Source organism: Uranotaenia lowii, chromosome 2 (assembly GCF_029784155.1).
Source record: "Uranotaenia lowii strain MFRU-FL chromosome 2, ASM2978415v1, whole genome shotgun sequence".
Lineage (NCBI taxonomy): Eukaryota > Metazoa > Arthropoda > Insecta > Diptera > Culicidae > Uranotaenia > Uranotaenia lowii.
The window spans coordinates 272,008,845-272,024,596 of NC_073692.1; the positions used below are offsets into that span (position 1 = coordinate 272,008,845).

The 15,752-nt window shown below is 36.9% G+C and overlaps 1 protein-coding gene and 1 pseudogene across 4 annotated transcripts in view; one reads left to right on the plus strand and one right to left on the minus strand.

The window, feature by feature from the left end:
* The window catches only part of LOC129741244 (pleckstrin homology domain-containing family G member 5), a 335,012-nt gene that overhangs the window by 26,540 nt on the left and 292,720 nt on the right, over positions 1 to 15,752 (minus strand). For all 4 annotated transcript variants that reach the window (XM_055732958.1, XM_055732960.1, XM_055732957.1 and 1 more), the window contains 2 exons: positions 13,148 to 13,239; positions 12,812 to 13,086 (listed from right to left, as the gene is read on the minus strand). In XM_055732958.1, the coding sequence (XP_055588933.1) occupies positions 12,812 to 13,086; positions 13,148 to 13,239 (367 nt within the window). The remainder of the gene's footprint in view (positions 1 to 12,811; positions 13,087 to 13,147; positions 13,240 to 15,752) is intronic.
* LOC129741245 (40S ribosomal protein S9-like) lies at positions 4,311 to 4,856 on the plus strand (annotated as a pseudogene).

Here is a 15,752-nt window from a genome sequence, read left to right on the forward strand (position 1 = left end):
TTGAAAACTGTATCGAAAGGATAGTATTTATCGAAATTGTTTTTTTTTCGGTAGGAAATGTAAGCCTTTTGAAAATCAAACTTAGTTTTGAAAAACATTTTAGTACGGAGTTGCCAAAACAATATTTGTTATTCAGTTATTCAACTCAGAAAATCAGTTTTTTATGATAGTGCTTCAATAAGTTTAGTCGAGTTCATCTATAAATATAAAAATGAATTTCGGTCTGTCTGTCTGTCTGTTCCCTATAGACTCGGAAACTACTGAACGAGAAACTTGACAGGTGGGGCCGGAGAAGGTTCCTATTATGATTTGAGACCCCTCCCCCAAACAGGAAGGAGGAAGGGGTTTCCCAAGAAAAAGATTAATAACTCGGGAACCGATCAAGCAAATGGTAGCTGTGTGGGTCAAACTCAATATGAGAACTGCATAACTGCGTAATATGACACATCTGTGGGCACAGGTACGCGACATGAGTTCGTCTTTATCTATCGCTATCGTTATGGTCCTTTCCAGTCCAGTACGGACGTTCTTATATCGTCACTTTGGTATTATGTGGTTTCCACATTTGGCGATCCTTCCAGGAGCCAATTTTTGGGCCAAAACGAGTTATAAAACTTTTAAATAATTTTTTTTAGCATTGCTTTTACTAAGTAATGTTGAGTACTTAAGCAGGACTTATGATGAAACCTTTTTGAGTAACAGGCTTCAAAAGCTGTGCTGAAATGCGAGCCGAGTGTGCTGCGCATGCGAGCAAACTGTGTTGCACCGAATTGCGATACGAGTAAGCTGTGAGCCGAATGGGCTGCGCCAAATTGAGAGCTTGAAGGACTACGCCTGCGAGCATACTTTGCTGCGCCGAATTGTGATCCGAATGAGCTGCGCCTGCGAGCTGAATAGCTGCGCATAATTGCGGAGCTGGAAGAACTGCGCCAGTTGAAAGCAAAAAGGCTGCCGGGCTGCGTCTAGATGCGAGCTGTGTCTGCGAATTTAGTGCTGTGTCGAATTGCGAGTTTAATGTACTGCGCCTGAATGCAAGCTTGAAAGCCTCGTCTAGATTCGAGCCAATTGGGCTGTGCCTGCGAGCCTTGGTACTGCGACGTAATTCGAGCTACGTGCTGCGCCTGAATACGCAAATGTAAGTCAGTTGAGCTGAACTTGCATGCGAGCTACGTGCTGTCCCAAGTAACAATTTTAGCTTTATTATGGTCAGCAAAATGTCGTTTGGACCATAGCATAAATCTTCATAAAATGCTAAAGCACATTCTATAACATCACCTGGACTCTAATAAAGCCAAAATTAGGCTATTTGGCCCTATCCTAGGAACGTCATCATGACCAATCATTGTTAGTCATCAATATTGGTCACTAAAGCTTTTAAAAAGCTATTATAAAACATGTTAGAAATTTTTGTTTTTTTTCGGTTCTGTGAGTTCTCGGATTTTTTTTTATTTTTTCCAGCAACCGTAATGGTTGATGAATGATGATTGCATTATTCAGATATGATCTGGTAAAATTAATAGCTAAAAAACCAATGTTTTACCCATATAATGAGCGTCTTTTCTACTGCCAGTCAAGAATTTAGGTAAAATGCATATGAAATAGTATCTTAAAATAAATGCGCCTCGTCAAATCTGATGGTCAATCATGATGGGATTGATGGAAAAAAGGCCTGAAAAATATTTTCCAATGCTTGCATTGAGAATCCATCAACATGGCGTCATTTTGTACCCTTCGATTTTGCAACCAACATGGCGTGAGTCAATTCATAGTTTTATTATGGTTTAATGATGACCCCAAAAAAAGCTACGATTTGACGTTTCTCTCGCAAGCCAACCAATTACACGCTAAGGTTGAGTTCCTCATTTCTGAGTTGTTAATCATTAGTACAGTAAATGAGGACAGACTTTTTGAATGAAAGGGATTGGTTTTCAATGACCCGTGGAATAAATCATGAGTTGAAGTCAAATGTCGTTGTCTGACGCCATCTTGAAATCCAAGTTGGCGGCTTCCGCTGAACTTTAAAATGGTGTAAATGACTTGAAATCGCATGAAACCCCAACAAAATGGGTATCGGGTGAAAGGGCTAAACGAGTAGAAGTCGAATTTCGCTATCCAATGCCATCTTGAAATCCAAGATGGCGGCATCCGCTCAATTTTCAATGCTTAATGCTGACAAAAAGTCGCATTAAACCACCACTATACGAGTATTGAATGAAAAGGCTAAGCTAGAAGATATCGATTTTTTTCTTTCCGACGCCATCTTGGAATCCAAGATGGCAGCTTCCACTGAATTTAAAATGCTGTTAATCAATGAAAATCGCTTGAACACAACTTTTTTTCACGTAATACTACATTAAAACTACTATTTTAAAACAATTTAGATCATTTTAAATCACTTTTATTATTTTTTTATTATGTTTCTAATGCATTTAGAACTTTTCTTGTTTTGTTTATAGTTTTTGATTTTTTTTGCCATTTATGTAATTCTTTTATTCCTATCATGCTATTATGTCTAAATTGTATTGGTTTTATTCTAGCGAAAACTATAAGGTTATATTGTTTCTGTTAACCGTCTGATTTTGGCACATGTGCCAAATTCGATGTTGCCAAAATCGAATTTTGCCAAAAACGAACGGGGTCTGTATTGTGGTGGTTTTTGTGGGATTTTCAGTCACTTACAGATTTTCAGAGAAACGCGAAAAGAGATATTTGACTTCTATCATTTAGCCTTAGCACCCAATACAATATATTTGGGAGTTTCATGCTATTTTCATTCATTTACAGTATTTTTAAGTTCAGCTGAAGCCACCATCCTGGATTTCAAGATAGCGTCAGAATGCAAAAATAAACTTTATATAGCTTATCCCAATTGACAAATACCCATATTTTGAAGGTTTCATGCGATATTCAATGATTTAGAGCATTTTTTTTAAGTTTATAGAAAGCTGCCATCTTGGATTTCATGATGGCGTAAGATAGAAATATTCGACTTCTACTCGTTAAGACCTTTCACCCACTACCAATTTGGGTTTCATGTCATTTTAAGTCATTCACTACATTTTAAAGTTTAGCGGAAGCCGCCATCTTGGATTTCACGATGGCGTAAGATAGCGTAATTCAACTTCTACCGGTTGATTTCTTTTAACTTATACCCCTATAATATAGGTTTTATGCGATTTTCAGTCATTTACAGTATTTTTAAGTTGAGTGGTAGCCGCCATCTTGGATTTAAGACGGCGACGGGCAACGAAATTTGACTTCTACTCGTTTATTACTTTCACCTTATAACCATATTGTGATATGTAATATTTTCAGTAATTTACAGCTTTGAAAATAAAAGCGGAAGCCGCCATCTTGAATTAATGATGGCGTCAAGCATTTTTTCCTACTATTTGGGCCCTTTCACTCAATACTCTTATTGTAAAGATATTCATACCACTTTCGGTGATTTCAAGTTTTCAAAGATGTATTTTTTTAATTTAAGCTCAAAACCAACACGCATAACTTACCAAAAATGTGTAAAAATGGGAGCTCCAATTCAAATATGTGCTATCTTATCTGAGCGTGTCCTGTTTTGACATTTTGATCGAGAACTGTCACTAAGTTTTATGGTGGTTTAATAATCAGGCACTGAGTGCTATTATAGAACATGCAAAAGAAAGCTTGGAACAAACTTCTAAGTTTTATTATAGATTTAAAAAAGCATTCATAACTCTTTCAAAATAACTAAAACAGTATGTTTAGTAAAAGTTTTATTAGCGTTTTCAAAACCATCTGAAAACATATGGTCGAAAAAAAATATAAGCATTCTGCATGACCATAATAAAACCGTCATAAAACGAGTTGCACAAAAAAAATGCCATAATTAAACCATAATAAAACTTCCTAATGCTAGTTGGCATAATCTGTGTTACTTGGGGTGCCAAGTGCGAGCCAAATGGGCTACGCCTGAATGTGAGCTATGTCTTGCGCCTGAATGTGAGCAACATGGACTGCGCCTGAATGAGACCTGTGTGATGCTCCTGAATGCGTGCTATACGCTGCGCCTAGTTAATGCGATGCTTTAAGTTCTGTGACTAATACATATATGCAAGTTAAGCGTGTTGCTCAATTTGATAACTTCTGCTGATTGTAAAGAATTATGTTTAACCTTAATTAACTACACCAGGTGCTGGTTATTCAGATTGAAAAAATACGGGAGATTTGTTGTCACTCATGCAATTTCGCTATATTGATCAAGCACTAGTCGTTGCGTAATTTTTTTTCATTTTTGAATTTTTACGAATCAACGTCCAACGTTGCGGTGTTTCATGGTAAACCACCGAATTCCGGCGGTCTTCTCCAAGACCTATGACCGCGCCTGGATGCGGGATTGAATCATCGGACAACACATCGGTCTGCGTAACTAGCGCGAGGTATGGTGCGTCCAGTAAACGCGGACCAAGATTCGTAAGGCTACCCAAGAGTTGCTGACCCTGGATAAGAAGGACGAGAAGCTTTTGTTCCAAGGTAACGCCCTGGTTCGTCGGCTGGTCCGTAACAGTGTGCTCGAAGAGTCTCGCATGAAGCTCAATTACGTGTTGGGTCTTAAGATTAAAGAATTCTTGGAACGTTTTTTTGCAGACTCAAGCTAGGATTGGCCAAGTCCTACCATCACGCTCGTGTTCTGATTCGTTGACGTCACATTCGCATCCGCAAGCAGGTTGTGAACAATCATTGTAGGTTTGAACTCTCAGTAGCACATCGACTTCTCGCTGAAAACGCCCTTTGGTGGTGGCCGTCCAAGACGCGTCAAGAGGAAGAACATTAAGAGGGGTCAGGATAGCAGCGGTGCAGCTGATGATGAAGAGGATTAAGCAACGTTAAACCTTACGAAGAGAAGATGTATTGTGAAAAACAATATGTGCTGAAGTATGCAATCAAGCCGAAGTTGTTGCTTATAAACGCGAACTGTCTACGGGAAAGAGCTTAACAATTGTTATCATTGTGAATTGAATGTTGCCCAAATTAGCGGCGCAGTAAAGTCAAAAATCTGTTAAGGATCTGATATGAGAACAACGTGCAACGCCAGAATTCAAAATTTGATGAAAGTAAATGTGAATCGTAATGTAAATCGATGCATTTATGTGAATAATAAGCAGCAGCATCTACTGATATTATCATTCAACAAATTGAAAATGACTTGAAATTGTTATCTAAATATTTTAATACCAACTTGCTCTCACTCAACTATACGAAAACCAAATACATGTTATTTCATTCTTCACATAAAAGATTACCTCCGAATATTGACCCAACGATAAATGGAAATGTTATTGAGAGGGTAAAATGCTTTAAATATTTAGGAATCTACCTAGATGAAACTCTTTGTTGGAGTCGTCACACAGAATATCTAGAGAAAAAAGTTTCTCCTCTTTGTGGTATCCTATGGAAATTGAGAAATTTTGTGCCTCAACATGTTTTATTGAAATTTTACTTTGCGTTTATTCACTCTCATATTAACTATCTTATTATGATATGGGGAAGAGCTTCCTTGTCAAATTTACAAAAACTTCAAACTCTCCAGAATAGATGCTTAAAAAATATTTATAGACTACCGTTGCTCTTTCCTACCCAACAGCTCTACACCTTAAGAGCCCATAACATTCTTCCATTAAAAGATCTTTGCGATTTACAAACTGTAATATATGTCTACGACAATTTACACACAAGTTTCAGTAATCAAAACATCCATTTTACAACGGGATTGCGTACTCATAACACTCGCCAGTCAGATTTTTTACAACGAAGCCGATCCGTGACATCCTTAGGTCAAAAAAGAATATCATTTATTGGTCCAACTAAGTACAATGCCTTGCCTAATGAAATAAAAACCATCAACAACCGTTCCACGTTCAAAATCAAAGTAATACAGCTATTAAAAGAAAAATTGAGTCGTTAAAAACCGATCGATCAGTGACCAGTTTTCTTCTTTTATAATTAATTTTTGTAGCAATTTAGTTTCTTTGTGTGTTCTTTTTTTTTTTATTAATTATTTAAATTATAATGTCTTATTTGATTAAATGTTTGCTTAGTAGTATTAATATCAAATAGTGGATCTCTTTAAAGGAAATCTGTTTTCCATTGAGATCCATGTAGTATTTAATAAAAAAAAAAAAAAAAAAAAAAAAAAAAAAAAAAAAAAAAAAAAAAAAAAAAAAAAATAATAATAATATTTATTAATGACCCTTTAACCTTATAAGTCATTCGGGTCAGACATTTCTGTGAAGCCTTAACCCTTTCCTTCCCATGGTAGCACAGGTGATCCACAACTTTGCAAAGCTCGCATTTCAACTGGGCGCTTTGGATCAGCACCATTTTTTCACCGAATGTGTAGATAAGAGTGAAGAATCATTGCACGAAATTTGAAGAAAATCGGTTCGCTAGGTTTTGCTGGGCAGATCAAAAACTGCAAAAAAAGGCAGATTTTTTCTAATTTAAATCAAGTTGTCATTTGTTGTACAATAACTTGCCAAGTTTTTATAATTTTTTTTCAAATAAAAATACTGACATGCTGAAGGTTGCTTATGCAAGTAGAATCAAATGATGGTTTACTTACATTTCAACTAAAACATGTAAATTTTTGAGTAAGTAAAGTGGATCACTGGTGATACACTGGGAACAAAACGTACTTTTCTTCTAGTGAAGCTTCTATCAATACTCATGAAAATCATTTCGTCAACAAAAAAATCGCTTCAGGATAGTTATTTTATCTGCTTAAATGACCACATGTCTCGAAATATTTGTAAAAGTGCGTGATTTTCTCGAAAAACGGCATGTTTTGTTTTCCTTGCGCAAAGTGTCATGGCGGCCATTGTTCCAAGGCAAGAATGAAAATTTCAAATATTTCAATAAATAGACTTTCGAGGGATGCGTATACCAAAGATTTTTTTCTATCAAATATGATCGTTTTAGCTTGTCATCAATGAAGTGATGAAATTCCATGTTTTTATGCAATTATTTCCTGTTTTTCATTTGCACCCTATGTGTTGTTATCTTCCCAATGGAGCACATGTGATCCACCTCAAAACCCAAATTTATCAAATGAATCATTAAAGTAGGCTTAAATTATGCATCTTTTGTTCTAGAACTTTCGCTGTAAATCAATATTTCTATTTTTAAAACGTGAAGAACCTCGTGGGAAGGAAAGGGTTAAAGATTTTTTTTCTTCAAAAATTACACTCTAAATTTAAGTGAGGCTGTTTATATTGTGTAAGAACGACAGTATATTTCAAATTAAAATTGTTATTTTTTTAATAAATAAAAATGAAGTTTTGAACTGAATCGAACAACTTTTAAGAACATTGGCAACTCTAAATGCCTGGTTTCTACTTTGTCGTTTAGCTGAGGTGTAATTTTTCTAGTTAGAAGACTCAAGCGCAGTAGAAGTCATACAATTTTAGTGATCAATGCAACATAAAAATCTCATCAATTGCATGTTTGAGCAGAAAAACCCAATGCTTGGAAGCCGCTGAGAAAATGCGTTTGAAGTATTTGATTTTTTTTTATTTAATAATTAATGTTTATTAGGCTAGTTACTTTTACAAAGTTTTTATGTGCCGGGGTTCTTTTTAAATTTAAATTTAAAGCTAGTGGGTTGGAAAGGGTTAGAGGACGTTGGAGGGATTTTGGAAGGGGGAGTCGGATTCTTAACAATATTTTGCCGTTGTGCGGCAGAAGCTATCTTATTGTTCTCTTGCCCAACTCCGTTCGTGGTGTCGGTGGAGAAACGAGGGAGGAGTTTTTCTTCCGAGGAGGTGAAGGGGTTGTCGGTTGAATTGCTGATGGTCCGGTAGCCGAAGTAGTGTGGTCACGTTTTTATTGCTGTTGTTGCTTTGTTGCTTCTAGTTGTGGTGGCTGCTGATCATTTTTCTTGATCCTTTGTTGATCGAGTGATGTTGGCATAGCTGTTCTTGTTGATGTTGTTTATTACGTGCAGGCGGGCTGTGGCAAGAGGCAAATTTTGCTCTACGCTGATTCGATGGGCATTGGATTCTTCTATCCATTTCGGGCATGTGCGTTCTGATGGTGAGTGGTCGTGTGATTCGCATGTGTGGCAAAATTTTGGGCCCGGACAGTGGCTGCTATCGTGCTTCGTGCTGCTGCAAATACTGCACTTACGTTCGTTTGGGCATCGTTTCTTGGGGTGACCGTAGGAGAAACAATGGCGGCATAGTAACGGCTGTGGTGTATAGATATGGGTTCGGACTCGGAGGAGACCAAAATCCACGTACTCAGGGACGATCGTACTGTTGATAGTCTGAACTAAAGTTGGGGTGTTGATGATTTTGTTTTCCGATTTTTTTGTTATTCTTCTCACTTCCGTTATTTTCTGCGATAACAACTCTGCTAGCAATTCAGCCTCGGTCATGTCGATCACTTCACTGCATCTGACAACAAACTTTCGCTTATTTAAATTTGGATGATTACCGATTTCTACTGGGGTACCATCGATTAACTGCTTCAATTCTTCAAGCTTTTACCTTGCTCTTTGTTCCGAATCTTCAAGACATACCACTTTCTGATTCGATCGAAAAATGCTTCGTCAATATTTCCAGCATGTTTCTCTATGGATTTCCCAACCTAAAACGGATTCGTAAGAGTGTGTCCATCACGAGCTTTGAGGAATAAGTAAAACAGGCGACCATGCTGGTTTTTCGGGTCAAGCCAATCCGGTATGGTCCGACCCGGGTAGTCTCCGGGAGACGGACTCATCACTACACTTCGCACCGAACTCAATCGATCATAAAAAAAAATCGTTAGCCTTTTGGGATAGTATCGAGAGCGCAAACGAAACGTCTGATCTAGCCGAAGGCTGAGAGAAAATTTAAGTATTTGATTTATTTTTTCATTTTTCGAAGAGAAGGTGAATGTGTGAGTCTTACTCAATATGAGAACCGCAGTGCGAGTGCAAAGTGCGAGTATGTAGACTCGCGATTTTAACATCTACTAGAGAGGCGTAGGCCGCTTTTCAAAAATGCGAAGAGAAACCTCTGCAAGGCGAATAAAGAGAGTAAAAAGGCATGTTTAACACGTTCGTCGCCACGGCACCCATATTCGGGTGACGGGTGTATTTCCCGGGGCCCCGTCACATCAAAAAGCGTGCGACGCTCTCTTATTTAAGTTTACCGCTCAGCTTCGCCACACGTTTCAAATATGGGAGTTCTCCCTCTTTGCTTTCGCTCTCTGACAATTTCTTTGTGCCCGGCTAGTAAAACTACCGAAATGAGCGTGGCGACGAACGTGTTAAGGAAACTTTGTCTTGATGCCAATGACCGACCATGGGGTGATGCCTACAGGATATTTATGGCAAGAAACAAAAGCGGTAGCGCACCACCTGAAATGTGCCCCAACAAACTGAGGAAAATAACGAGAGAGCTGTCCCCTCAGGAAGCTGGTTCTGCTGCCCAAACCAGAAAAGCCGTTAGGGAACCCATCGACATACAGGCCAATATGCCTACTGGATACGGTTGGAAAGGTTTTGGAAAAGGTAATCTTGAATCGTATCCAGCGGTACACAGAGGGTGAAAGCGGTCTAACAATCAATTCGGCTTTCGAAAAGGGCGATGCACAGTCGTCGCCATTCGAACTGTCATCGAAACGGCTGATAAAGCCAGACTCAAGACGAGAAGAGGGGACTGTTTTTGTGCGGTAGTAACATTGGACGTGCGTAACGCCTTCAATAGTGTCAGCTGGGCAGCGATTGCTTCTTCGCTTATAAAAATGAGGATACCGAAATATCTCTGCAAATTAGTGGAAAGGTATTTCCAGAACCGCAAGCTACAATACATGACAAGCGAAGGATTTCACGATGTTACAACTGGAGTACTGCAAGGGTCAACACTGGGCCCGGTCCTGTGGAATATTACGTACGATGAGGTGCTGACATTGAGCCTGTCAGAGGGAGTAAAGTTGGTTGGTTACGACGGGTTACTCAACAGAAATCGTCCAGCTAAGAGCTTCACAGGCTGTAGAAGGATGCGCTCTAAGAGCTTTCAGTTGGCTTACCAAAAAACCGAGATGGTCCTGATATCAAACCTAATTTCACCCCAAACAGGCAGGATTACAGTTGGATCATGCACTATCGAATCAAAACGTTAGCTTAAATATTTGGGTGTGATGATTGACGAGCGGCTCAGCTTTAAAACCAAGTTGAGTATATGTGCAAGAAGGCGGCAAGAGCAACGGCCGCACTCACGAAGATAATGGCGAACAACTCGGGGATCCGAAGTAGTCAGCGGAGGTAATTTCGAGTGTAGTTTTATCAATCCTTCGGTATGGAGGGGCAGCTTGGAAATCTGGTCATAACATCCAGTGTAACCAGCAGAAGTAGAACAGTATACAAAGACGAATGAGTTTGTGGGTCATCAGTGCATACCACACCGTTTCCTCGGAGGCTGCATTCGTTGTAGCGGGAGTAATGCTCATCTCGGTTTTGTTGGTGGAGAACTCCTATTGCTACGAAATTAGAGGCATGCAAAACGTGAGAACACGAGCCACAGATAGCTCCATGGTCAACTGGCAGCAGCTGTGAGACAGCTCAGAAAGAGGAAGGTTTAACCTAGGGTGGTCTAACCGGTTTTACCGAAACCGTCCATTTTCTCAATACCGGAATACCGACTTTTGGGACGGTAAAAAACCGGTATTTCCGGTAAATTTTTCATCATTATTTGGCATTGTTCTAAAATTGACACAGCTAAATGTTTTTTTACCAAATATTTATGAGTACAGATACTCAAATTTTAATCAATCAGCTTCAAAATCCAAGCTCAATAAACCTTACTGCAAGGTTTATGTGAGATTTGATTATTGCTAAAACTTGTCGATGTAACTTTATGAATTAATTTCATGAAACTTTACACATTTCAGTTCAGTTATCGAACTAACGCTCCACAACATTTGAAGACTGTAAAAATTTACAATGACTGAAAAAAGATACAGCTACAAGAAATTTGAGTTTGCTTCACAATAATCACTAAATTTTTCATTAAAAAGCTGGATTTTGATAAAATTTGTAAAAATGTTTTATCTACTTATAAACAGACCAAGTTTATTAAAATCGTTCTAAACGGTGCCAAGCTTTCACAAACTTGAAATTTAAAACGAAAAATATTAAATCTGATGTTTACATCAATTCTAACTTCAGTTCTAACGAAACTTTCAACAGAGTAAGAATTTGAACTGTTTTAATTAATTTTTTTTGTCAATATTTTCAAGGTAATTGATGGAACTCTGTTGTTTTTATTTTTAACGCTGTTGAAGCATTTTCTTTTTCCAGACAAAGCAGTGATAAACTTTTTATATATTTGCAATAGTATTATAGCAACAAAAAGCGTTTGGATCAGATCCCAACAACTAAATGTTTACTGAATTTTGACTGGTTTTTCATGGATTTTTATTTCGATTTGTTCGTTTTATTTTTGGGAGTGCAAACTTAATGCGATCTCGACCTAGGTTGCGGGGAGTGAGTCAACCAAAAACTTTGTGACATTGTTTTGAGTTTTGTTTATTTATTAGTTAAGTCATTGTTTTGACGAAAAATCTCTTGTATACCAATTTCATATCATTTCCATTAAAAGCTATATAAATTTTAAATAAATCTGTAATATCTGTTCTTAAAAATGAATACTGTTTTACAGAGCAAAGGACAAAAATTCGTTGAAAATTATATTAAACTTCTAGAATTTTCGCAACCTCACATCGAAATTATAATAACAAAATGAAGATGGTAAATATTATGATTATCATGAAGGTGATGTTAGATTTATGACAAAGGAATAATTTGAAGGCACAATACCACTTTTTTTCATTAGAAATCTAGCTGAATCTATTGCGTAATAAATTCTGAGCTTTTTTTTTTTTTTTAATTCTTTTTTCTAGGATTTTAACGCTATCGCGTTATTCATCCTCTATTCCTCAGTGTCAAGTGGCATTCATTATTTGTAGTCGTCATTTGACAGTTTCTTCATATCAGTCTTGCGAGTTTGGTTTGTCGGAAAAATTTTAAAATCTTTTTCTCTTCGATAAATTCTGAGCATTTTATGCCAATACTACTGCAATTAGACGAAACCTTTTCATAAATTCGATATACTTTGAAAAATACCGGTTTTACCGGTTTTATCGGTTTTATAAATTACAAATACCGAAATACCGGATTTGTAAAAAACCGGTAAATCCGACCACCCTCAACCGCTACGAAACTTTACAGCGATTTTTATCTGACCAGATTTAGAAGCGTTCTGCGAGAGGTTAAGTATTGAGTGATCACTTTATTTTAAGTACCAATTACTAAATCAATCCGAGTTGGAATATAAATCCTACGTTAAATTTAAGCTTGAAGGCAACGTCACAAACAATATAAATTGGACTGCTAGAAACTGAGTGACATTGTTTCCAATTACAGTGTTGTAATTGTAGCCTCAATTTCAGGTGATAGGGATGAATAATCCGCTAGGATGAAAATCCCGGAAAAAAGAAAACAACTACAACACAATTTCAGTCGTTTCCAAAAAAACAAAATCAATTCAGATTGTGGCTGTATGGTTTTTACCAAATTTATTCAAAATGTGCAAAGCTTTGTAAATACACTAAACAGCTTCATAGTAACTTTAAATGCTCCATGTCTTTTAAGTAATTAAATAAAAAACGATGTAGTAAGATTTATTTTTTCACTTTGTGTTTTGGTTTAAAATTGTTAGAAGATAACTGATCTTTCAATATTTTTTTTTAAATTTTCGCGATCCTTCGTTTCAGTAAATGAATTTCAACCTACCTTCGATCCGAATGATATTGTCCATTTTTGTTTCGATTGCTTGGTGGATGAAGACGTGGAGGCTGCCCGAGGGCTTTGGTCGTAGGTTTCGTCTGTGGAGGTGGAAGTGAACAGCCGATTGGAGGTGGACCGATATCCGACGGAAGCTGCCTTTTGGAGCGTGATGTGACCTCCGGCCCGTCGCCCCACGCTATCCTTGTCGGACACGATCAACGTTCGCCCGGCTAGGCTGGAGATGTCTGTGTAGGCGTCCAGCGGTCCAAGATATTGCACTCCTGTTTGGTTGAAAAAGATTAAAATCCGTAAATCCGTAATTGATTCCGAATAGCAACTTACCAAGTTCGTGAGAATGGCTGAAGCCGTTGTCCGTTACACATATTTGTGAAAAACTAAGACTTCGTTGTGAAAGCGAGGCGTGTAAAGAGTCACTGAAAGAAAGAAAAACAATAATCTTGTTAATGATGTTACTGATAGAAAAATACAGTCAGCCTATCAGGATTACTAAATTCAATAGACATGAGAAACATAACCTGTTTCAAATCAAGAGCCGCCAAACTCATAATATTTATTTACGAAATGTCATTATGTTCCTCCTATGATTGTAATATTGTATATTATAATGTATCTATGACAAACAAGCAGGAGTTGACCGCAAAAATGGAATTAGGACAACCAAGTACAATACATTAAAAATAAAAAAAAAACTAACCCTGGTCCAGAACGCAAAACTTATGCGCAAGTGAAAAACTTTTTTCCTGAGGTGAGCGACTGTTTTTATCGCTTCGTTCATAATGTAGATGAAATAAATTACGCCCAACGCTCCATTTGGGTTTTCTCGTTTGAATGGAAGTTTATTTTTCTTCTTTCGCGTTTCGCCCATTTCTCCGGTAAGAAGGTACGCAAATCGCGTTGTTTTCCTTATCTTTGAAATCTGCTGCAATTAATTATGTACCCTGAAAGTGAAGGTTCTCTGTTTTTGTCATCCCACGCAAGGATCATTACAGGAGGCAGTTTTGACATGCTGCCTAAGAGGTTTTTTCTTCTTGGATCGTATAATTTTTTTGCGAGTGTTTTTTGACATTTTTTGTCTCAAGTACTAGTTCTCGTAAGTTTTTTGTGGTATTTTTTTCAATGAAAATATCGTTTGATACGCTCTGGTTCTAACGAAAAAAAAAAATGGTTGTGGTTTGAGTGTTTACGCTACGATTATTTAATTCGTCTGGAGAGAATTAATCCTGATTTTTTTTTTGCAAAGCTCAAATAGGAGCGTGAAAATTTTCGCATTATAGTAGTCATAACTTTTTTGTTTTAAGTCCAATCGAGTTGCAATCTTCAGATGAAATGTAAGTCTTAATTGAAATTTTAATAAAAATCAACATAACTAAGCAATCGATTGGTAAAGAAAAAAAATGATGAAAAACCAGTTTTTATGCTTCTTCAGAACACAATGTCTCAGAATCCCTTTCACACTTGAGATTCAGTGCAACGCTTTTCCGTTGTTAGATTCAGCTCAAATTTGGTATTGTGCCTTCTGATGATTCCTTTAAACCACCCCAGTCTTTTTTGCAATTGTTTTGATTTTAAAGTAGGTATTTATTAATACGAATTTGATAAATTAAATAACAAATGGCCCAAATTGTGATTGTTATTAAAAATTGAACTGTGAATAGCTCTTCACACAATGATACAAACAACATGCTTTGTTCAGCAAAGTTTAAGTGCACAAAAATCTTGTGATGGCACTGATATTGAAAATATTTTATGCTAGGTACACATTTTGGTCAGTTGAATACAAAATTATTGGACCAAAAAAAATTTTTTTCTTAAAAACAGCTTGCTTATTTTCAATTTTGATACGAATGTGGTTCAATTTTCATTTTTTACGTTTTGTATTTAACCCAAACAAAATTAAAAAAATATGAAATATATAAATTTTGTGAAAATTTTTGGATCCAGAATTTATTTAAAATCAAATCTTTTCAAAGTGGGCATTTTTCAAAGATCGCCCTTGCGGAACCTCTAAACATGATTATTTTTAGTCGGCCCCATACAAAAGTTTGTTCTCCACATCCTAATTTACCATTTGGAGGGTGAGCCCCCAGATTCCCAGAAATTATGCAATTTTGGGACACCCTAAATTGTACAAGCTCGAATAAAAAATCTTCAGAAACTTGTGTAAAATTTCCAGTGCCCTCTTTTAAAGAAGCCATTAAAAAGTGACGGAAAACAGTGCCATCTATTGATTGATTTGTAACTTTTGAACGGCGCAATAGATGGCACTGTTTCTAGATATCTCTTTTGAAAGTAAGAATTTTTCGAAAGGGCGCAATGGTATTTAAACTCATTAATAAATAAATTTTAATACAATTAGATGACTTGCTCTAAATAATTAGATGAACCACGAATAAATTTCAGCTGAGAAACTAGCATCCTCATAATGTTTTCACTAGAGAGACTAACGAAATGACAGATATTCAAGCTTGAATTATAAAATTCTAGAAACGTGTGCTACATTTCAAATGCTATTATTCAAACAAGCCTAATCAACTTTTGACCTGACCTGAAGAGCGCATCGTAGAAGAATGGATGGCTTCAATATATTCACAACAAGGTAAATTCATCTGGTTCATTTTAACTTGATTCTTTGGACTAAAGAGACTAACAACTTTGAAAAAGCCAGACGAACCAGTTATTTTAGGCTTATCTGAGCGAGCATTTTCACGCATCATATCTGTTTATATTAAGTGCTTCATGCTGGGTTGAAGCAATTCGAAAAACAGCTTTAAGCTTAAAATTTTGATAACGCAAATCACAAATGTGTAAGGAATCTTCAACATCAATTTGCTCGAAACTCGTCAAATAGCAATACGACCTTTTCATAATTCTTTTTTTTTTTGTCTTTATTAGAGAGACGTTCAGCCTGTAGAGACAAGACTTGTTG